Genomic DNA, 24,328 nt, shown 5'->3' with positions numbered 1-24,328 from the left:
TTTTGGCTCCTATAAAATTTCAGGCTATGACAATCAATATAAAAAAGTGATGCTAGTGAACCACTATCAGTTTATCTCCACTTTTCTGTTTAATCTTCCCTCTTAATCAATAGCCATTTTGTCATCTTAATAATCTGGCCCTGTCGATCTTAAAGCCAAATCATAGTAATTTTTCAGTTCTAGTTCAATGATATAGTTTAGAATGTCTGTAAGAAAAGTATAATAATACCTTCTACAGGTGAAGGATCTGGTCCTGCTTTTTCAAAGTTTATTACCACCCCACTTTGCACTTTCTGCACCAAGGACTCCAGACACTGATTAAGCATTCTTGGAGAACATACAGAGTATGAGCGGCCTAAGACAAAAAGAATAAAGTTAGTTGCAGAAATTTCTACCTTTAGCAAGACAGAACCGAACCATAGTTGGGTTTCTGACACTATTAACAAAAATTCAATGGCAGTTTGGCCTTATTTCATTATCTTATGGAAAAATGAATAAAAATAGTTATTTTCAATCAACCAACAATTCCATTTTATGACAGTATGTACATTTTTTCTTCTAAATGTAGATATACAGGAAAGAGAATTTGGTCTGAACAATGAAAAACACTCACATTACATATATATTTATATATGTATATTATATATATTATGTAAAATATAACTTAAAATATATATATAAAATTATCTCCAACTATTACCCAATATAGTTTATCTTTAATATACATATATATTGTATCTATATACATCTAATAACTAACCTTCAAAATCTTACTCCTGCTTAACAAAAGTATTATCACTAAGAGTAATGCTAAAGCACATGGCAGATACTCAATTATTTAATTGCCCTACTGGAAATTACTGAGTATTTGACATATTTGCACTTAAACAAAGATGGTAGCGTGTGCCTTTCCTGAATTTCCTTTGGCTTGCATACTTGGGAATTAACCTATCTTAAATAAATTTTCCTTTTGTATATTTTAACCTATAGGATTTTTAGTACAGAGCATTAACATGGTAGTGGTTAAAAAAACATACTAGTGAAAAGATCTCTTTAACAGGGATTTTCCATAAGTGTATCTAGACCTGCACTGTCCCATACTGTAATCACTGGCCACATATGGCTATTGAGAACTTGAAATATGGCTAGCCCAAATTGAGATGTGTAACTACAAAATATATAACGGATTTTCTAATGTTAATACAAAAAAATGTAAACTATTTCAATAATTTTTAAATATGTTTCATGTTGAAATATTTTGTACTTATTGACTTAAACAAAAGATATTGAAGTTAATTTCACCTTTTTAATGTGATTACTATGATATTTACAATTACATATGTAACTTGTATCATATTTCTATCATAGGCACTGATCCAAACCAACGCTGAGAACCTTCACAACTAAAACAGTCTGCTCAAACACCTTACAATGTTATTTGCAATAAGCTCGATAAGGAAAAGTCCTACACTTTTTTTCTAATTCCACCAGTTATTTCCAAACACAGCTATATCATTATATTTGACATACCAAATTACTCATCAGTTTATACCTGACATGTGATTTGTTAAAGGCTACTCAGAAAAGAAAACATTAGGCAGCAGTGTGATTCAAATCGTCAGCATCAGCTATACCTAGAAAAACAAGTATCAAATAACAAACAACTTACCTGTATACAATAATAGTAGTCATAATCATAAAAATACCTACCAATTACTAAGTGTCTACGTGCCTGGCACTATTCTAATTACTTTATCATATTAATTTATTTAATTTATTTAATCCTAGCAACAATTGTATGGGTTACTTTCTCCATGTTATAAATGAGAAACCTAAAGCATGGATAGGTTAATCTATCCAAGTTAATACAGTAGTACACCCAAGATTCAAACCTTTACTGGGTATTAGAAACTTTAATCTGGGTATACTCTGTTCTCTGGAAATCATGATGTTAATCTGAAATCAAAATGTTAACCTGATGTTAATTTAAAACAGAATGCCTATATGGAATCACACTTATTTGAACGAATTGGTAAACTATTTTTTTCTGAGTCAAAACATATACATAAAGCAATACAAATAAAGATTGATCATCTCAATACACAAAGTTTAGAAGATTATATAAAGGTTGAATTATCTTATTTCTTGAAATCTAAGCATATTCCTAAGAAGTCATTAAAAACAAAAATTTAGAAGTGTAAAATTGTAGCAATTCTCTCTGCTCCTCTAACCTGTGTCATCATCAATTAATTGATTAGGAAAATATGAGCATAGGAGTTACAATCTTAGTATAAAAAAGAATTACAAAGATGCTTTATGAAAATTAAAGAAAAAATAAACTTGAGTCACTTGGCAAATAAAAATTAATTCTTTTGAAAATTAAAGAGGAAATAGCAAATTTTGCCATCTTTACAAAGTGAGTCTATATCCTATGTAATATTTCTTTTATCCTCTAGATCAAAACTCATTCCTTGTAATGTCCAACTCTTTGTATTGAAGCAGTTTCTACGATCACTGCTTACTAGCACACACCTTCAAGTCAAGAAGCTGGCTCACTTACTGTTATGTAGAGTCCACAAAAAAATCAAACTAAATATAGTGAGTCTAAAGGCAGAAGTGAGAAAAAAAAAAAAATTCCCACAGAAGTCTACTACAAAACCAGGATTTTAGTAGAACGGCGAAGAGGCAAAAAGACCATTTCTAATAAGTTGGGCAACAATCCTTATAAAGGCTAAGAAAGTTAAATTTATTTACTCTAGATGTCTTACAATTCGTATAAAATGCTTTTTATCTTCAAGACTTCCACCATCATATCCATTAGGCATTTTTTGCTTTGCTATCCCTGCACCTCCTCCAAACCTGCTTCTCCCCAGTGTCCCCGTCTCAGTCCATGTCACAGCTATTCACCTTCAGTTATTCAGGCCAAGTGAGTCATCTAAAAATCACCCTTGATTCATTCAGCTCTCACTGCCCTCATCCTTAGTTCTCCCTTGCATCAGACCACCTCTCACCACCCCCAAATCCAACATTTTAAACCAAAGTGCTATCATCACTTACTAGCCTTTTGGCCTCTATTCTTGCTACTTTACAGTATATTCTCATCTAGCACCTGAAGTGATCTTTCAGAAAAAGAAATTAGATGCCATCTCCTATAAAAAGCCCTCCAATGGCTTCTCATCACACTTGTAAAGTAAAAAATATTTATTATAGCCTAAAAGGCTATTCAGTATTTGACCTTTGCCTACCACTCTAAACCCGCCTATTACCCTCTACTCCTCCCTTATGTAAGCTCCAGCCATATCAGCATTCCTGTCGCTCACAAAAATACAGAATGTGTTCCTTCCCTTATTATTTTCTTTGCATAGATCTTTGTATGGTTTACTCCATTATTCAGATCTCTGCTTGTATGTTAAGTAGACTTACTGTCGTGATCATTTCACAGTATATACAAATGTCAAATCATTATGCTACACACCTGCAAGTAATATTATTTATTCATTTTATGATTTTATCTGTCACAAAGTCCAAAAAGTAACCTTTGTTTATTGTTCCTGCTATATTCCCAGCATCAAAAACAGTTACAGAGTGGATACTCATTAATTACCTGATGATGAAAGAAAAATGCTTACAATTATACAACTTTTTTAGAGTGTATATATAGAAAACATATTAATGATTTTGGCAACATAGGCACAATTTTTTCCAACTTTTCCTTAGTGAACATGAATTATTCTAATGGGAAAAATAAATGTACACACACTACTCTTACCATTAAGTTAAAAAATGCACATGAATTGTTAGTAGTGATTACATATTTGGATAGTGCAATACCAATGGATATTAGCTTTTCTGTTCTATTTTTGTAGTGTTTTATCCTCAAAACTTTCTTCAGTAAACATTCTTTTAAAATAATAAAAAAGAACACATATTATTCAGATCTATGAAAAGGTGAGTGGCATTTGAATAGCTTCTCATTATTCCTATAGCAAGAGCAAGAAAAGAGGCAAATAAGCCACTACATCAGGAGAGATTCAGGATGTGTATTGAGGGAGCTTCCTAATTTCTTGACCAAAGTTTCTGGGTCATTGAAAGATATTACCAAGGGTGACTTCAGAATCTTCTCCTCTGGAGATGTTCCTTTCCAAGAATAAACAAAATAGCTTTAGTACATTACTGCCCAAAGGCAAGGATATTAACCACTACATGATGTCTCAGGTTCACTGCCAACCCTCTCTGATTCTATCACTCACTTCATTTCACACTCTGAATATTCTTGATCCTAGAAGACAAAAGTTATAGTACATATAGTCCCATAACTTTATCAATTCTGAGTTCAAAATAATGTATAATAAAATTCTGAGTTCAAACTAAGTAGTGTATAATAAAAAATTTCCAAGGCAAGAGTGTAAATAAATTACAACTTCAAGGTCTTCAATCTGTTAATTAAAAACCCTAGAGCTAACAAAAAAAAAAAAAAATCAGAATTTTAGCAAGTGGGTCAGTCCAAGGCTGAAAACTAAAATTTTCTGAATACAAATGTGAATCTACCCACAGAAACAATGAGGACTGTCACTGAAAAATACCATCCATGCACAAGGAATTGTTAACGGTGAATTTTCAAATTTAGATAGCTTTTCCCTTTAAAAATGTATGTATATACCTTTTTTTTAATAAATCAAACTGTGAAGGAATTACAAGAGTTCACCAGAAAGTACTTCTATAAATAGGAACATTTAATAATGTAAAAAATAACTTCCTAACTTAGCTACTTCACATACCTGTGTAGGGTACCCTTTCTGTCTGAGAATTAAACCTTAGATTTTCCTTTAAGTTACACGCTGGCTATCATGGATGGAGTCTCAACAGAGACTGTGTCTAGAGACTAAGGCCATGGGCCCCTGACACAAGTGAAATAGTGGTATGCCAGATTTGGACATTTTAGTAGAGTGAGTACTAAAGTAAATTCCTTAGGTGAAAACTAAAATGCTCCATGAAAGCAAGAATACCATTGCCTGTCATATTCACTACTGCAGTCTTAAAGCATGGAACAGTGCTTGGTACACAGTAGACACTCAATACATGTCCGTATGAATTTAACCCATCTGCTGACCAATTCTACATTACAGAAGTTCTGAGTCTATTTATATATTCTCTTTCAAGAGTATCCTTATTGTTCACTTAACATAGTGACTACCTGAACTAGCTGGATAACACCTCACTACCTATTCCTCTAACCTACTATTCTACCTTCCTCTTTGCCTCTAGGGAAAATTGTATTTAACCAAGGAATTAATCATTACATGGTTAATGGGATGATTTTCAAAATCCTGTTCATTTTTCAGAGAAAATAATTTTACTGCATACATGAACCATTGGTAATCTCTATAGATAAGGCAGAAGTTAAACAATTTCAAGTACCAGCACTTTCTATATGGGTAGAAAGAAATACCATTCATTTCAGATCCAATAGTATTAAATCCACTCAAATCAGATCATAGATGTTCATCGATGTAGTTTTAAAACCATATACGTCTACTAATTCCTAACATTAACTTGTTGAACAAAAACAAACATGGAGTGTTTGAAATGTACATTTTAGAACATTCGGATAAACTCTGCCTTAAGTCGCTGAATTACTGCCAGCAAAGAAACTTACCGCCTGTCACTTCACACATTGGTGTGATCGCAGAGTCATCTAAAGGCACACCTGTCAACTGTTCTGATTCTACTGACATGGTGCCAGGCAACCGCAACACTAGTGCAAAGAGTCTCTGATCCCAACGAAAAGGTTCCTTGGTCAATTCACTTCCAGGCAAAGGAGAATTAAGAGGTAAATGGAGCTGAAAATAAGGGGGGAAAAAATAAGATTCCACATGCTGTTTTTCCCAAAAGGCCACATTAATTACACATATATTAAAAACTATATATCATCAGTCTCCTATCACTCAAAAAACAAGCTCAAAAACAAACGCTTATAAAGATATGGCTAAAATAAGCACCTGAGAGGTTATTACTTCAATTTTCTTAAGCTTTTACTCTAAAGACCTCGATTGAAAAACATCTATTATTGTAATGCTTTTTAGGTTTCCATTCAACTAAGCACCAGGTGCTGGACTGCTTCCAAATAATCATTTCATTTAATCATTAAAACAAGCCTATAATAAATATCTTATTCTTATTTTCTACATTAAAAAAATGTCTCAGAGAGAATAAGTGATTTGGCCTCCTGGGTCTAAGTCAGTACTTTTTCTGTTACATCACAGCAGCCTCAAAAACATCTCCAGTTAATAATTTTAATTAGGCTCCATTTTTTGACAAAACATATATTCTCAAAGCATCTGCATAAAAGTAAATTTTGTCACTCTAATTATATATTAAATATATTAAAGATAATGATTCTTACCACATCTGAGTAAAGGTAAAGGGCTTTTTATTTTTCCATGTGTTTTTTAATAGATGTTATTCCCCAAACCCATCAGACCTGCTAAATTAGAATCTTGGATTCTTAAGAATCTTAGAAGACATTGAAGTGATTCTAATGGGCACCTCTGCACCAAGCAAGTAACAGAGGACCAAGAGAATCCACACACGAATCTTAGCATAACTGGTGACAACCAGAAAGAATGTGTATGAAGAAGCAGGTATATAGCACTGAAAAGAAAGAAAAGGGGAAAGGGAAGGAAAAGTTGAACGGAACCTCATCAAGCCTTTTGTTCTAGCTGCCTAGACACAGGGAACACAGGATCAAGTTAAATACCACCACAAGAAGCAGTAAGTCAAATCCAGCAAATGGGACATCCTACAGGGCAGATGACCTGGCTTCTCCAATAAATCAATGGCATGAAAAAGCAAAGAGTGGGGAGTGGGGAGGGTTGGCGGAACATTACAGAATAAGAGACAAAGAAATCAAAAGCAAAGATTTTTTGAGAAAATTGAGAAAATATGGAATATACGTTACTGGAATTATTAATATTTTAAGTGTGATAATGACATGGTGCCCAAGAAAACAAAAATCTTCATCACTTGTATAATTCTTAAAAATAAGAATAAAGCCCAGGATTACCATATTCGGGGATTTATTTAGAATTTTCTCTAAAGCACAGAAAATACTTTAAAATCATCACTTCCAAATTAATTGCCAAAATTTATACTGCTATGGTCATACAGCAAACATAACTGTATTGCTTATGACCTTTCTATTTCTCACCTCAAAGATTTCTGCACTTGATAAATTAGGCATAAGTCATTCCACACTGCCTTAAGACTCAAGTTTCTTTATGAGTTACATTAAACCATTTAAAAAAAAAATCAGATTCTATTCTCGGAAGAGAATTCCTAGTGAAGCTCTGCTAAACTGGCACCTCTCTGAAAGATTCATGCCAAGAGAATATGCTGCAAGATCAAAATCAGCCAAGGTTTTGTGACCATGGCCAGGGGTCATGAGCTTTTCCTCTGGCACTGATCCTGCTTAAGGCAGAAGTCAGAGGCAGTAAGGATGGAATGTTGAAGAAATCTGGGCCAGGATGTTCTGTGAGGAAGGTTCTCTAACCTCAAAGGTGCCGTGACACTTGGAAAACAGTTCAGGAACTCCAAGCCCTTGCTAATATTACCACACCCTGCCAGAAGATAAAAAGGAAAACACTGTCTCCATCATCTCCTTTACTCCAGCCCCACCACCTCTGTACCTGGGAAACATAACTACCAAGTGTTTGGTCATTTTCTAAGATCACAAAAAAAATCAAAGCACAAGTAAGCACTGGAAGAAGAGGGTTTTGAACTGTTAAAATAGTTACTTTGGGATATAATCAATACATGGAACGGTCTCAAGAACCCACTGGATAACAGCACTGCACAGACCTCATATATAAGCAGTGGATAGGACAAAGACCGACCCCAAACTGTATACACACACACACACACACAACTAATCAGATAATTTCTCTCTCTCTCTTCTCCACTTACAGACAGACAGACAGACAGACACACACACACAAATCAGATAATGATAATCATCTACAAGGGAGACAATATACAACAAAATAGCTGGCCTTTGTGGAATGCCAGATCTGAAAAGTATTTCAAGTAAAATAAAACAACCAAGAATGGTCACAAGCATATTTTATACATAGTCATATCATTTTTATAAATTTGTCAAATTTTTATTTATTTTTCTATTTATCATTTCCCCCTCCCCATATCACTACTACCCCCTCTCATCAACAGAAGAGGAAAAAAAATCCCCTATAGCTGAAATGTGCTAGTAATATTGGAAGGAGCAATGGTAGGCAAACAGGGACAGGAAAAAGATAAAGAGCCTGAAGGAAAAATATCCTTAAGAAGGTTCAACTACTCCAAATCTAAAGTCTACAACTGAAATTCTAGCAGCATGTTAAAATCACAAACGGAAGTTTTTCCGAATATGGACTTTGAGAATCAAGACAAACTGCACATAAATCAAGAAATAAATATAAAATTAACCATAGGAAAAATGTGCAAAAATACAAATAGGTAATTCCCAAAAGAGAAAAATGGAGGAAAAAATACCTAAGGAAATCCATATGGCCAGACAATACAAATTAAAGTATCAGCGATGTATCATTTTGCACCCAGCACATTAGCAAAATTTTAAGGGTTGACAAAAGTGGTGACGTGTGTGTGTGTGTGTGTGTGTGTGTGTAGCAATGGAAACTTTCCATCATTCTTACATAAAATCATTTTAGAAAACAATTTGATAATATCTGATAAGCTGAAGATTAGCATACACTAGGACCCAGTAATGCCATCTCTAGTTATACATCTTAAAGAAACTGTCATATATGTTTACAAGAAACCACGTAAAAGAATACTGTCTACAGCATTATTTGAAACAGGAAACAACCTACAAGTCCAATAAGGGAACCAATAAATAAACTGTGGTCTCTTTATACATCAGAGTTGAAATGAATAAACTCAACCTCTAAGATCCAACACGGATAGATTTCAAAACAGTATTTTTTGAATTTAACATACAATTCATGCACGCATGCATAAAAGAACATAAATCATGAATGTACAGCTTGATGAATTTTCGCAAGATGAATGTCCTTGGGTAATTAGCATTTTTATCAAGAAACAGAAACTTACTAATTTATGCCCCTCCAGTCATTATCCCTCTCCAACTGATCAGTTTTTCCTCATTTTGAACTTTACATAAATGGAATTATAGAATATGTTCTCTTTGGCTTATGGCTTCTTCCATTCAATATTACAGGGTTGAGATTCATACTGTTGCATATTTAAGTGTAGATCATTCATTCCCATTGCCATATAGCATGTTGAGTGTAAAAAACAGAAAGAGAGGGAGAGAGAGATGGACAAAGGAATAGAGACAGAATATATACTGGAATTTATTTTTTTGTTGATAAGTATTTGGGTTGCTTCTAGTTTCTTTCTAGATGAATACTACAACTAGGAAATTACGGCATGTCTTTATGAAAAACCTAAATACGCCTTTCTGTTGGTATACACTGAGGAGCAAAAGTGCTCTTGTGTGAAGTGCCTGTTAAAGTCATCTGCCTACTTTTTAAAAACTTGAGTTACCTTTTTTATTGATTTGAAAAATTAATAATATATTCTGGATGAGTCCCTTGTTAGATATATGTACTGCAAATGTCTTTTCCCACTGTCACCTCTTTTACTATTTTAGTGGTATCTTTTGATAAAGTGAATTTGTTATCTTAATACATTTTTTCTTCCATGGTTAGTACTTTTTGTGCCCTCAAAGATCATGAAAATTTCTTCTAAAAGTTTTATTATTTTACCACTTATATTTAAACCTGAAATTGAGTCTATTCTATGAGCTAGAAGTGGAGGTAGATTTTTTTCTCAAATGGATACCCAACTGACATACTATTGAAAAAAACATTCTTTCTCCACTCTTCTAGAATATATCACCTTTTTTCTTATATTGGGGGACACTACAAGTGTGAGTCTATTTGTGTGAATCAAAACAATTATCAGATGAAAAGAAAGCCAAGATACAAAATGACATAGAAAAAAGCATCTGTATACACTGTTAAACAATTACTTAATTTAGTTTTATGTATGTATAACATGTACATGCAGTAAAAGTGAGAAAAATGAACTAAAAAGCTATAGACCAAATTCATGATGGGGTGGGATGGGTAAGAGGGAAGAAAGTTAACATTGAGTAGAGGAACAAAGGAAACTACAGCTTAATGATCTGCAGGGTTCTGTTTCATTTACTAAATTTTTAAAAATCTACAACAAAAAAGAACAAAACTCGGCAAATATGTAGAAATTTTGTATCATTTATTCTTATCCAGAATATCTGAATATGTTAATATGAAGATAACTGTCAAAAGCAAATAAAGTGTTCATTCAAGTGGTTAACTATTATGTTTTATACAAAATCAAAGACAAGAAAACTTCATACATGCCTTAATTAAAGTAGATTAGATTATAATCACAAACCCCAAAGGTCCCACATTTTTAAGGACTCCAAACAGAGAGTTCTCCTTGATCAGCTATTAAAATATACTGCAAGGGGGCAGAATACTCCCTGAAAATTATGCATGCTCCTTTCAGTCATCATTTTTTATTCACCTACCAAATATTAGGCATGTTTAGGTCCTGGGTATTTAAAGATGCACAATAAAATGCGGTCCCACCACTCAAAGGGCTCAGAGGAAAGGGATCATGTTCCTAAAGGAATTTTTTTAGAGGTGTGTTGGAGGATAAGCTAACCAGAAAACAACAATACTGGCTATGAAGATATTTACTGGCTTATTTCTGAACACTTGGCAGGAAAATAGTTTTTTAAACTTAACTGCAAGAAACTTTAGTACAAGAGTATTCAAAAGTATCTAAACTGATGATGCTAAAAAAAAAGTTAGTCATTAATAACAACATTTACATAGTAGTTACTACTACACGGCAGACATTGTTCTAAACCCTATATATAGTTCATATATATAAATATATATTAATTCATTATATTATATATTATGTAATTAATTCATTTAACCCACAAAAAGAAACAAATGAGACAAGCATCATACAATCCCATTTACAAATGATAACAGAGGCACAAAGAATTCCAATAACTTTCTGAGAAGTACAAAGTAAATAGTAAGGAGACAGAATTCAAACCCAGCTCGTCTGGCCGTTGATTCTGTGCTCTTAACCACTTCATTATACTGCCTAACCACTATTGAAACCATCATCTACATTTTTAAAAGTCAAGTATTGAGATAACCATATAAAAAAACTAATTTATTAAATGGAAGAAAAACAATAATGAAAATAACGACTTTTATAAAAAATTTTAAATCATCCCTTTAAAAACCTAGTGATTTTAAGCCAGTAATTAGTATATTTTATAAATAATTTAGATTGTTTTATAAAACATCCTATGCTTTCCCCCAGTTACTTCTTTATCCAATGTAAAGAGGTAGTGATACATCTTCTCCCTCCTGCTGTTCTCTCCTAATTCCCAAGTACATAAAAATAAGCAAGAATAATAGGTAGGATATTGAGCACTTGCTATGTGCCAAGCACAATTCTGTGAGCTTTTCATATATTTAATAACAAACCAACAGGATAGGTACTATTATTATCCCCATTTTAGAGATAAGTTGTTAATATAAGATCCATGTCAGAAGATATAGGTTTGGAGGATATATACTCAAATAATCCCTGCTATATAATCAAGTTTAGACCATGTAAGGACTGCAAATTTTAAGAACTGGCTAAATCATATGCAATTCAATAATACAATAATTTTCCCATAATCATGACATTATTGGTCTTTATTAGGGTCTTCATAAGATGATACTTGGCAAAACTTCAGTCTAATGGACTTATTAATAAGCAAAGAAAATTACTGTTTATACTAACAAAGTTTTCTTTTTACTTGTATACAATTGAAGTTTTCTATATTATTTAATTTTATTGTATTTTTTTTAAGATTTTATTTATTTTAGAGAGAAGAGTGTGAACGGGGAGGAGCAGAGCGACAGGGTGAGGGAGATAATCTCCAGCCGACTCCAACTGAGCGCAGCGTCTAACTCGGGGCTTGATCCCAGCACCCCAAGATTCACGACCTAAGCTGAAACCAAGAGCCGGCGCTCAACCAACGGAGCCACCAGGCGCCCCTCCAAATTATTTAAATGATTCATTTCGTTGATATCACCGTTCCAGACATTCTTTGTAATTATCTTGGTAGTTGACAGAAAAGGAAATGTAACTCCAATTTAAATTCAGGAAAACTGTCCTATTTTTCCTTCTCTTTTGGAGATCTATCTTACTGCCTTTTCACCTTTGAGTCTTTCCTGAACTTCTTATTAAAAAAGAATAAAATTTATTTCTCCATAGGTATAAAAAGTAAATGGCAAATTAGGTATGTGATAGTCTATCATTAGGCTTGCTCAAACTTTATATTATAAAAGTGCAATTTCTCCTTCATTCAACTGCTTTGTTTTTGATTATGGTTCAAATCCTAATTAGTTGCAACTGTGCTAGAATGGACTAAGACTCAACTTAAATTTTAATTATTCTGTTATTCACTGAGCACCTACTAAAGCATGGCATTCTGTCAAGATTTAATAAGGACTATACCAAGCCAAATATTTGAGATGTTCTAGCTAGCTCACTTTAAGAGAAACTATTATAAAACCTTAGATGACCAAAATTCTTACACATTACTACTTATTTTTTAGACCTGCAGAATGCAAAAAATAAAAGTCAGCAAATAGTAAAAAAAAAAAAAAAAGACAAAAATTTATTTTTAAAACATCTTTAATTCAGGAACTAAGCAGATTTCTCCTGGTACACCACCTAACTGGCTCCTTTCTAAATGATGGCCACACCAGAGCCGACCATGACAGTCAAGACTGACTGATCTGTACCAACACTTACGAGGTTTACCTTGCACTTGGATGTTCTGCCAACTGGTTCTATTACAGAAGTAATTCAAATAGTAAGTCCTTTAATAATCATACTTCCCACCTTTTGTTTTCATGACCTATTTACACCTGGCACCTATTTACCTATCCCACCAGTTTGAGAGAGGGCAGGAAGAAGGACCTTATTCTTTTCTGTGCCCCACCTCCCACCATAGTATTTGTCAAATGAAATAAATGAGGTCCTTCCCATTCCCACAGCCGAAGAAAAGTACAAGAGTAAGAGCGGCAGAGTAAGAGCTGCAGTCAGAGCACAAGCACCTCTCAGTCCTGCCAATAAGACCTGCACTCCCCGCAAACACACATACAGATGTGGATGCAAACACACAAACACAGATTCTATGGTAATGTTTGTGGGTGGGTCACAAAACCAGGTAGTCTTATCTTCAAGAGCTGGGAGGATTACTCTCTTACCATGTATGTACTTAATCTCTATGACCCTTGTATGCACCTACACAGAGGACACAAAGACATGAGCTGCAAACCTGACACCCAGAGGAGGGGGTGGAGAGACAACTATTCCATATGTTGAAGCCATAGCAAGTACTCGGCCTAGTTCAGTGTACAATACTCATAATGAGAATTTACATATGGACATACTTCCACTGAGGCCTACACAGAATATAACCCCCAAATTCTTGCCTTATTTATACAAAGAACAACCATATATTATTTCTTGCAAAATTTTTTATCTCATACACCTAACCATCACTTTTCTTTACAGTTAATACACTGGCCTAGTACCAATGGACTTGGCACAGTATCAAAGAAGTACTTAGGTCATTATTAGTCTCTAATTTTTAATTGTTATCAGGTGAGGCCTTTTTAAAAAAATAAGAATGGAAATCACAAATCAAGCTACAACTCAGAAACCACTTAATGAAAGGCAACACATAAGACACTGTAATGTCCTATCTTCAAGAAAATGTAAATAAATCACTGTAATATCTTACGATATGTACAAAGTAACAGTATGTATGACTAGAGAAGGAATAAGTGATTATCTGGGGGATGAACCAGGGAAGGCTCACCGAAAAGCAGCATCTGAGTAAGCTAGGAAAATGAAGTTTACTAAGAATCTAGAACCTTTTGCAGATTGGGGGGTGGCATGTGCAGAGTGAAGATCATAATCAAAAATATAGGAGGCAAGAAATAAAAAAACAAATACTAAGATGAAAAACTAAATTAAAATTCAAAGCTGTTGGAGAGTAAAGTACAAAGGAGGAGAAAAACTGTAGATTTAAAGAAAGGCTTTAAGAATGGGTAAAGTTTTAGGGGCGCCTGGGTGGCTCAGTTGTTTATAAGCATCAGACTCTTCGTTTTGGCTCAGGGTCATGAGAGAGACTGAGAGAGACATGATCTCAGGGTCATGAGAGAAACTGAGCTCCATTTTGGACTCTGCTCAGTGGGGAGTCTGCCTCCCCTCTCCTTTTCCCTCTGCCCCCTCCCTGCTTGTACACTCTGTTCTCTCTCTCTCTCAAATAAATAAATCTTAAAAAAAAAAAAATAGGTAAGGTTTTAATAAGGGGTAGATAGAGGAACAACATTCAGGAAAAGGGAGTATGTGAGGGAAAAAACCAGAAGTGTTCAGGAAATTAGTAGCCTATTTTGGGTCAAGTTTAGAGAAAATATAAAAGAATGACAAGGAATTTTTTCTTCATCTACTAGTCATTCCCTAGTCTTTTCAGTCCATTAAAACAATTCCCACATGAAGTCACCCATGATCTTTTTTTGGTCACTGTGGTAAATGACAAGTAAGGGAAGTGTTCCAGGCCTAAGTCTTAACAGGCCTCACAGCTTCACCACCGCCCCCTTGGGAGCCAGCCGCCTCATGAAGAAGCTTGAACTTGACCACTGACTGATGAGACATCATATGGAGATAGAAGTCACAGGGACAAGCACCAAAGTGCCCAGGCAACAGTGAGCACCAAAGCCCCAGACTTATAAAAAAAAGGCCATCTTCAATGTTCCAGTCCCAGTTAAGCACCCAGCTGAATGAAGTCAACCCACAGAATCTTGAGATATAATAAAATGGTTTTAAGCCTCTAAGATTTATGATGATGTGTTACACAGAAACAGATAATGGTGCCATTAAATCTAGTGGAGATTTTTCAGTTAGCTTCCCAGCAGCATTCAAAACTATTTACCACTCTTTAGAAAGACACTCCTCCTTTGGCTTTCACACTGGAATATTCTCATGGTTTTCCTTCTCTTCTCTGGCTGTTCAGTCTTCTACCCTCACTCACAACCCAGACTCAACCTTCAATACCATTAACTGCTACAGATCCTCAAGGCTTAGTTTTAAGCCTTGGCCAATCTATATTTTAAACCCTCAACCCCTGCCCACAGTTTCATTTACTATCTATACTCAGATAATATTAAACATTTTTATATGTCCAGCCTAGATCTTTCTTCTGAGCACCAAATATTCTTCTGCCTACTTGACATTTCCCTTGAATGGCTCAAAGGTACCTTAAACTCAACATTCAAAACTGAAGTCATGATTTTCCTCCACCTAAATTGATACTCTTTCAACATTTCCTAGCTCAGGGAATGGTACCATCATCTCTCCAGTACTGCAAGAAGCCATTCTCCCTCTTCCTTATTATACCCCCAAATGTCATATAATGTATGTCAACAAATGTGGTTGATTTAACCTTACAAATATCTCTTAAAATGACTACTTCTATCTCTTCTACCATCACCAAGCTCCTTGGCCAAGCTATTGGCAGAACTAATGCAACAATGCCTAACTGGTCTTCCAACATCCATTTGTCTTCCCCTCCTCCACCCAAAACCTCCAAATAAAACCCTTGGATGACCTCCTATTGCTTTTATATTAATAACAACATTACTTGGCATTGCTTCAAGACCTTTATGTGGTCAAGCCAACCTTCTTTTCCATTTTATACAATGATCCCTTTTCTTTTATGCACTAAGTCACATTAGCTTTTTTCTAGTCTTGTTCTCAAAACATACTCCCTTTGGGGGGCACCTGGGTGGCTCAGTCCGTGAAATGTCTGCTTTTTGCCAAGGTCATGATCTCGGGGTCCTGGGATCGAGCCCCAGCGGGGAGCCTGCTTCTCCTTCTCCCTCTGCCCCTCCCCCTGCTTTTGTACTTTCTGTCAAATAAATAAATAAATCTTAAAAAAAAAAAATACTTCCTTTGGGAAAAGAGTCTTTGCACAGTCCCTCTGCCTGATATGATCATCTTTCCCACTTTTTGTGTCGTAAATCTTACTCATTTCTTCAGATCTTAGCTTTCCCTGACCTCCTTGACTAGATCTAGTGTGCCCTTATTATAAGCTCTTATAGCAGATATTCCTCTCCTTCTGCAGGATATATGATAATTGCAATTTATTTTTATCTATGTGATATTTTTATTGACGTTTGTCTTCTCAACTAGACTAATGGCGGCAGAGCTCCTGTTTGTTTTTACTAACCATTTGATCCTTAGAGCCTAGCACAGTGTCTGGTTCACAGAAGAAACTCAATAAATATGGCTAAATGAATAAATGATGTATGGATAAATAAGGTGAATGGCTAAGTTGTAAAGGGTGCTAAGGAATCTAGTGAATGATGGAAAGCAATGAAACATTTAACAGTAGAATAACACGCTCAAGTGGTGTGCTTTAGAATCATTACTGCCATGGTATGACAGGCTGAAAAAAACCAAGACGACTTAAGGAACTAACAGTTTAAGAAAAGCACCAGGGTGACTGATGGCAAAAGGAATAGAAATGAGAGGAAGAAACAGGTTAATGAAAGCAAAAAGCAAGGGACTGATAACGAAAACAATTATAGACAAAAATATAGAATATGCTATGTCCTAGGCCCTGACACTTTCTCTACCTCTACTATTAACGTGATGATATAACATGCTTAAAATGGTAACAGAGTACTTAATATATGAAGCATAATTTTTTGTAAAAACTAAGTTTCAAATACACACAACCAGAAGAGTATTTTTCTCAAAAGATGTACAATAACGTATAACTACTCACAATTGTTAATATCCCAAATTATAAACTGTTAATAGTATAAAGAATCCAACATTAAAACTGTAATAAATTGTAAAGTATTAGATCAGATGTTTAATTTAAAGCATGTTGCTAAAGAAACTTTAAAAATAAAAAATAGTGGGACGCCTGGGTGGCTCAATCAGTTAAGCATCTGCCTTGTTCAGGTCATGATCTCAGGGTCCTGGGATCAAGTCCCGCATGGGGCTCCATGCTCAGCAGGGAGCTTGCTTCTCCCTCTGCCTGCAGCTTCCCCTGCTTGTGCTCTCTCTCTCTGACAAATAAATAAAAAAATAAAATAAAATAAAATAGTAAGAGCTTTCTGAATCATTCTGAGAGCTATTATTTTCTAGGTAACTGAGAACACTTAACACTTCAAGTATGAAAACTTATCAAAAAAACTTCCCACAGCATGTTATATATGTCCCTATCTTCTGGCAACAGACTGTACCCCTAAAAATAACAATAAGCTTTTCTTGATAATTCCAAGAAGCAGAGAAAGACAAAGCTTAAAGACTTCTTGTTCATACCAAATATTGCCTCAAATCACATAGCAAGTTAACAAGCTGACAATTCATCATTTGCTGAACTCTGAACTAGGGTTTCAATTAAACATCCTGCTTGAATCATCTCATTTAATCTTCCAATACACCTATTACTTATAACTTATGACTCTAAAGCATATTATCAATTTAACATAATTTTGGTTCCCCAAAATTTAACATTAAATGTATATAAAAATTTTTCCAACAACAGCACACAATTATCCAAGTAGCTTCATATCCCTTTTTTCTTCCATATCACAGAGTTTGAGTTTGAGTATCACAGAGTTTTAAGTCTTCTCCACACTGGGTCTAGAGGGTCTTCTGAATCCCTTTTCTAAGAACAACATCAGAGTCATATTTTATAGCTTGTGCTTATGAACTTGACCACACCAGCACCTTCAGTTTGGAAAGTATAATTTCAAGGTATATTAAAGACTAACAGTGCTTCACTTGCATTTCCATTTGATTAACCTCAGAATATTTTTGTATTCTTTTTATTTCAGTTATAAATTACTAGATGATATAATGCTTTGCTTTGAAAGGTTGACTTTGGCCAGATGTTTTGATTCCTCAGTAACAATTCTTCATAATCAGGGAAAGTTTTACTTCTCAGAAACTTGGCAATTTCAACTGCCTTTATTCGCACTGCCTATTATACAGTAGGTAATCTATTGTATATAACATATTTTTAAAATTTCATTGTTAATTCACTATACAGCAATAAATTCTTTAAAAATTTTCAAGCAAGAATTAGGAATCCAAATTTTTGCTAAATTTCTATGAAACCTCTAGTTAAAAATATGTAGCAATCAGATGTAATATATGAACCATGTTTGGATTCTGGTTCAAATAAATGTCGACATTTGTGAGACAATTAGAGAAACTGGAATACAAATTAGGTATCAGACTATTATTTATTGGACCCCTTAAAATTTCTGTGAAGCTACAGAGATAAATTAAAAATAAAATTAATTTAATTATTTAAAAATTATTTTTATTTTTTTTAAGATTTTATTTATCTATTTGACAGAGAGAGACACAGCGAGAGAAGAGAGCACAAGAAGGGGGAGTGGGAGAGGGGAGACGCAGGCTTCCCGCTGAGCAGGGAGGCCGATGTGGGGCTCGGTCCCAGGACCCCGGGATCATGACCTGAGCGGAAGGCAGACGCTTAACGACTGAGCCACCCAGGCGCCCCCAAAATTAACTATTTTTTAAAAATTAAATTTAGCAGCACCTGGCTGACCCAGTGTCAGGGCTGTGAGTTCAAGCCCCACATTGGGCATAGAGTTTCCTTTAAAAAAAATTAAATTTAAATTTAACAAAATGTTGAGATACATTAAAGTTTCATTAGGCTATAGAACATTGATGATGTAAACAGATACATATGGCTGTCCTTAGATGTCAAAGAGGCATACAGAAATACTTATGAGTGAAATGATACAGTGTTTGTAATTTGCTTTAGAATATTCCCGGGGCACCTGGGTGGCTCAGTCAGTTAAGTGTCCAACTCTTGGTTTCGGCTCAGGTCATGAACTCAGGGTTGTGAGATCAAGCCCCATGTGCAACTCTGCACTCCATGAGGAGTCTACTTGAGATTTCTTTTCCCATCCCCCTCCCGCCATCTGTTCCTTCCCCTGCTCACAAATGTGAGGTCTCTCTCTCTCTCTGTAGGATAATATATTCTCCCTAAAAATGGCAGCAGGGGCAGAACAGATAAAAACAAGACCAACAAAATCTGTGTAACAACTGAAGCTGGATAAGGGTTCTTGAGGTTTATTATTTTATCTCCCCTATTTTTGTACATATTTGAAAATTCCACAAGAAGAGTTTTTAAAAATTGGACATATGTGAGTAAACACAAAAATGCAAGTAATTAAAAGCCTTTGTGAAAAGAAATGAGAATGGGAATTCTTGCCTTTATTACTAGCCCTTCTGTAAATGTAATTATTAGCCAAATGTTCACATTAAACTGAAACATATTAATTCTTTAAAATAGAATATAAAAATTTCACCTGACATGAGGTGCTAGCAAAGTAAACAGTTCGGCCAGAGTGATAGCTAAATGGCCCACACCTATGCCTAAAATCTGCACTGACAGACATTACCAGACACAAGTCCATCACAGGTTACCTCCCTGCTGAGAACTAACACATTTCTCCTGACTTCAGAAAAGCTGAAGAGGGTAGAGAATGGGTAGATAATGTTTCTTAGAATCAAATAAACAGAATAATCATTTGGGAGTAGGAGGAGGGTAAAGAAACCCTGATATAAAGAGATTGATACATTTTTCCAAATTATTGAGGCTTTGGGAAAAACCAAGATTTAAATCCATGTTCTCCCATTTTGCTACATCCTGTTACTTATCTGGATTCCCATTTAATGTTTACACTGTGCCATATTCAGTCACCTTACTGACATTTGTTTTTCTGCTTGACTTTATAACAAATAGTTCAGATTACTGCTTCCTGGGTTCCTATTGCTTGCTTACTTACACCACAACTTTTGTGTATCAGCTTCCTCATTTACAGACTATATAACAAGGATACACACACAAATATATATACATACACATAAACAATGTAACATACATTGTATATATGTGTATGTATATATACATGTGTATATATGTACATATAACAATGTAACAATGTAAAATAAATTTTACATCAAAAATTAATCAATGTATTTCACTATATTAACAAGATTAAAAAAGAAAAATCATACGATGATCTGAACATATGCATTAAAAACATCTGACATTTCAATACCCATTCATGATTTAAAAAAAAAAAACAACACCTCAACAAACTGGGAACAAAAGAAAATTTCCACAATCCGATGAAAAGAGTACACAAAAAACCTACAGTTAACATCACACTTACGTGGTAAAAGTTTTCACTTCCCACCCCATCCCCCAAGATTAGGAACAAGGCAAAGATGTCCATTCTCACCACTTTTACCAGCACATTAAGGTAAGAAAGGAAATAAAAAGCAGACAGATACTGAAAACGTATAAGTAAAACATTCTATATTTACAAATATGATTCTGTATGCAAAAAATTCCCAAAAATCTAGAAAAAACTATTACAGGTAAGTGAATTTAGGAAAATCAGAGATTACGAGGTCAAAATACAGAAATCAACTCTATTTCTATGTGCAAGCAAAAATCAGAAATTGAAAATAAAAAAGACTAATTTACAATAGCATCAAAATATATGTGCAAAACATACAGCAAAATCTACAAACATCACTGAGAAAAGTTAAGACTTAAAAAATCTGAGATTACTGTCTCCATGGATTAGAATAACTAATAATGTAAGGTGTTGACTTTTCCCAAATTAATTTATAGATTCAGTGTAATTCCAATCAAAATTGCAGTAGGTGGGGCACCTGGCTAGCTCAGTCAGTAGAGCATGTGACTCTTGATCATGGGGTCATAAATTCAAGCCCCTTGTTGGGCTTAGAGCTTGCTTGAACAAAATTGCAGCAGGCTCTCTTGTAAAAAATTATCAAGCTAATTCTAAATTGCTATGGCTAAACGAACTCAAAAGACCTAGGATGGACAACACAATTTTGGAAAAGAACAAGTTGGAGACTTAAACTAACTGAGACTTCAAGACTTATAAAACTTACAGACAGTGCTGTACTGGCAAAAGACAGACATAGAAATCAACAAAACAGGATAGAAAACCCAGAAGTGGCCAACTGACTTTCAACAAAGATGCCACAGCAATGCAATGGGGAAAGGATTATCTTTTTAACAAACAGTATTGATACGATTAATGACGTTATCAAAAAATGAATCTCAATACTTTCCTCCCATGAGACATAAAAATTCTAATGAATCATGACCCTAAAAGGAAGAGCTCACCCTATAAAATTCCTTCTAGAAAATATAGGAGAAAAATCTTAATAACATTGGGTTAGGCAAAAATTTCTGGAACAAGGTACAGAAAGCACAAACTATAAAAGAAAAAAATTTAAAACATTTGCTCTTCAAAAGATATTGTAAAGAAGGAAAAGGCAAACCACAGATTGAGAGAAAATATTTGAAAAACATATATCCAATAAAGGACTTGTATCCAGAATATGTAAAAGATTCTTAAAACTCAGAAATAACAAGACAATCCAATAAAAAATGGGCAACAGATGATAACATTCACTTCACCAAAGAAGACATACAGATGGCATATAAATACATGAAAAATGTTCAACACCATTAGTCATTAGGGAATGCAAACTAAAACCAAAAGGAGGTAACACCACACACCCACTATGTTGTCTAAAATTTAAAAGACTGAAAAGATTCAAGTGTTGGAAGGATGTAGAGCAACTAGAACTCTCATATATTCCTGGTGGGAATGCAAAACTAGTACAGCCACCCTAGTAAACAGTTTGGCAGTTTCTTATAAAGTCAGATATACACTTATCATATCACCCACCAACTGCACTCCTATGTATATGCCCAAGAGAAATGAAAACTTATGTCCACAAAAGGTCCTGTCTGCCAATGTACATAGTGACTTTATTCATAATGGTAAAGAAAAAAAAAAGGAAAAAACCTAAATGTTCTATCTGGTGACAGGATAAGCAAACTGTAGTATAGCCGTACGCTGGAATATTACCCAACAATTAAAAGAACAAACCACTGATATATGCAACAGAGTGGATGAATCTCAAAAGCGTTAAGCTAAGTGAAAAAAGCCAGACACAACAGACTATACACTATGATTCCAACATTCTAGAAAAGCAAAACTAGATAGATATAGACAGAGAGATAGACACAGTGACAGAAAGCAGACCAGCTGTTCCCAGATGATGACAGAAATTAACCACAAGGGGCAAAGCACAAGAAAATTTTTTTGGAGTGATAAATGTAGTCTGTATCATGATTGTGCTTTTGACATGATGTTTATTTACTTTTGTCAAAACTCATCAAGTTTTATACTTGAAAGTACTATATTTTATTGTATATACATTATGGTTAAACAAAAAGGACAATAAAAACAACAAAGGAAATATAAGCCAATACAAATTGAATACCATATATTCAGTGGCGAAAAAAAAAAGGGAAAGAAAGAAAAGGTTCTAGAATACATATGCAATTTAGTTTGCAGTCTGGTGCCTTATACTATACCATTCTGCCTCCTTTCTAAGAGTGCCTCTCTAAATATCCAGGTGAGAATACTCATTCTCCATCTTTTCCATAGAACAGAAAAGATGTGTGCACATGTGCATTCACGTGCATGTAGACACACACACAACTCCTACAGGAGTACTAGACTTATCTCTCAGGTCAATAATCTAACTATGTATCATCCTGTTCTCTGCCACTTAAGACAACATAACAAAATGAAAGCATCAGAGTGTCTTCACTGCAAGGAATACTTGAGGTACTTTAAACTCTTATTAACAATAAGATACTGGGTACACATTTCATAAGATGGCTGAGAAATGGATCCAAGCAAACTATAGTACAAGCAAATTCATTCTTTAATTCACTCTTCCAATAAAAATTTATGAAGAATTAATGCTGTCAGTGAATGAATAAGTGGCAAAAATCTGCAGAGAATTGTTATTGATTTTAAAGAAATTAGGTCAATTAGTAGTTCCTAAACTATAGTAGAGCTAGGGATAACATAACACTTATGAAGTAACTGCAGAAAAATAATATATGTATATAATCAAATGCTAAATTTTGTGGTATTTATAAATGCTATAAAAATTCACTCATGGTATGGGTATCAACTGAGTGACTATTCTCTGCCAGGCGCTCGGGTTACAGTAGGAAGAACATAGGATAGTCCTTGCCCTGGTGGCGCAAGAAGGCTGGTCGACATTAACCAGATAGGCACACAGATTACTACGTAATAGACATTATGCTAAATGCTATGAAGGAAAAAGGGCTTTCTTTCTATTCTTTCTTTTTTTAAAGGTCAAAACAAAATCCTATGCTCCAGTCTTAACTAATGGAGATCACACTCCCCAGCTAGTCTCTTGTCCTGATACTTCTGCAAAAACTTCTATATCCCATTAAAATCCCCCCTTTCCAGAAAGCACCAGTGTTGCCTTCATGAGCAGTCTTCTCCGATCCCTATAAGAATTAGTAGTTTCTCCTTTCTGTAATGTGACAGAGAATAATAAAAACAGCAAAATTTCTTAAGCACTTACTATCTCATGTAATCATTAAAACAACCATGAGATATAGTTACTATTATCCCCATTTTAAAGTTGAGGCTTCAAACAAGAGAGAATTAGGTTACACCTGTAATTAGCTACAAAGCCAGAAATCCAACTTAGGTCTTTATAACATAAACACATTCTTTAACCAGTACATTTTAAATACCTACTTTAAATTTTAATTGGAAATACTAGTGTGAATTCATGACCTATTTTCTCTTTTGGGAGGAAAAAATGTATTTCCTAACTCTGTCCACTTTTAAAAGGCCTCAAAATAATGACGAATTCAATAGCCCACCTCTAAAACCCAGGTTATGATCTCCATATACATATACCATTTCCTAATACACAGAACATGGTATGATTCCAGGTCTGGGGCAGAAACACACAAAATAAACTTAGAACAAGTAGCATATTAGAAAGTTTCCAAAGCTTTTAAAATAAAATTAATTTCTTCACATTTTATTTCAGAAACTGCTCACTACTTCTTAAAATCTAATCTCTCTTCTTACCAATCAAAACCCCCAAATTTTAGCTAGACACATGGCCACCCAAGAAGAGGTTACATTTCCCCCTCTGCTTCACAGTAAGTGTGGACAAGTTCTGGTTGATGGACTCCGAC

General features: G+C 34.6%; 1 protein-coding gene across 2 annotated transcripts in view; it reads right to left on the bottom strand.

The window, feature by feature from the left end:
* The window catches only part of INTS6 (integrator complex subunit 6), a 109,177-nt gene that overhangs the window by 46,454 nt on the left and 38,395 nt on the right, over positions 1–24,328 (bottom strand). For both annotated transcript variants that reach the window (XR_003609460.1, XM_028104255.1), the window contains exons 5-6: positions 5,657–5,840; positions 230–355 (exon numbers count right to left, since the gene is read on the bottom strand). Coding sequence is in view for 1 of the 2 variants with exons in the window: in XM_028104255.1 (XP_027960056.1) it covers positions 230–355; positions 5,657–5,840 (310 nt within the window). In the remaining variant the exon portion in view is untranslated. The remainder of the gene's footprint in view (positions 1–229; positions 356–5,656; positions 5,841–24,328) is intronic.

This window comes from Eumetopias jubatus, unplaced genomic scaffold, assembly GCF_037043125.1.
Source record: "Eumetopias jubatus isolate StellerSeaLion01/CBP00866 unplaced genomic scaffold, mEumJub1_p1.0 scaffold_3, whole genome shotgun sequence".
NCBI classification, from domain to species: Eukaryota; Metazoa; Chordata; class Mammalia; order Carnivora; family Otariidae; genus Eumetopias; species Eumetopias jubatus.
Note: the sequence above shows the minus strand (reverse complement) of the source record. Positions and strands in the feature narration are given on the sequence as shown.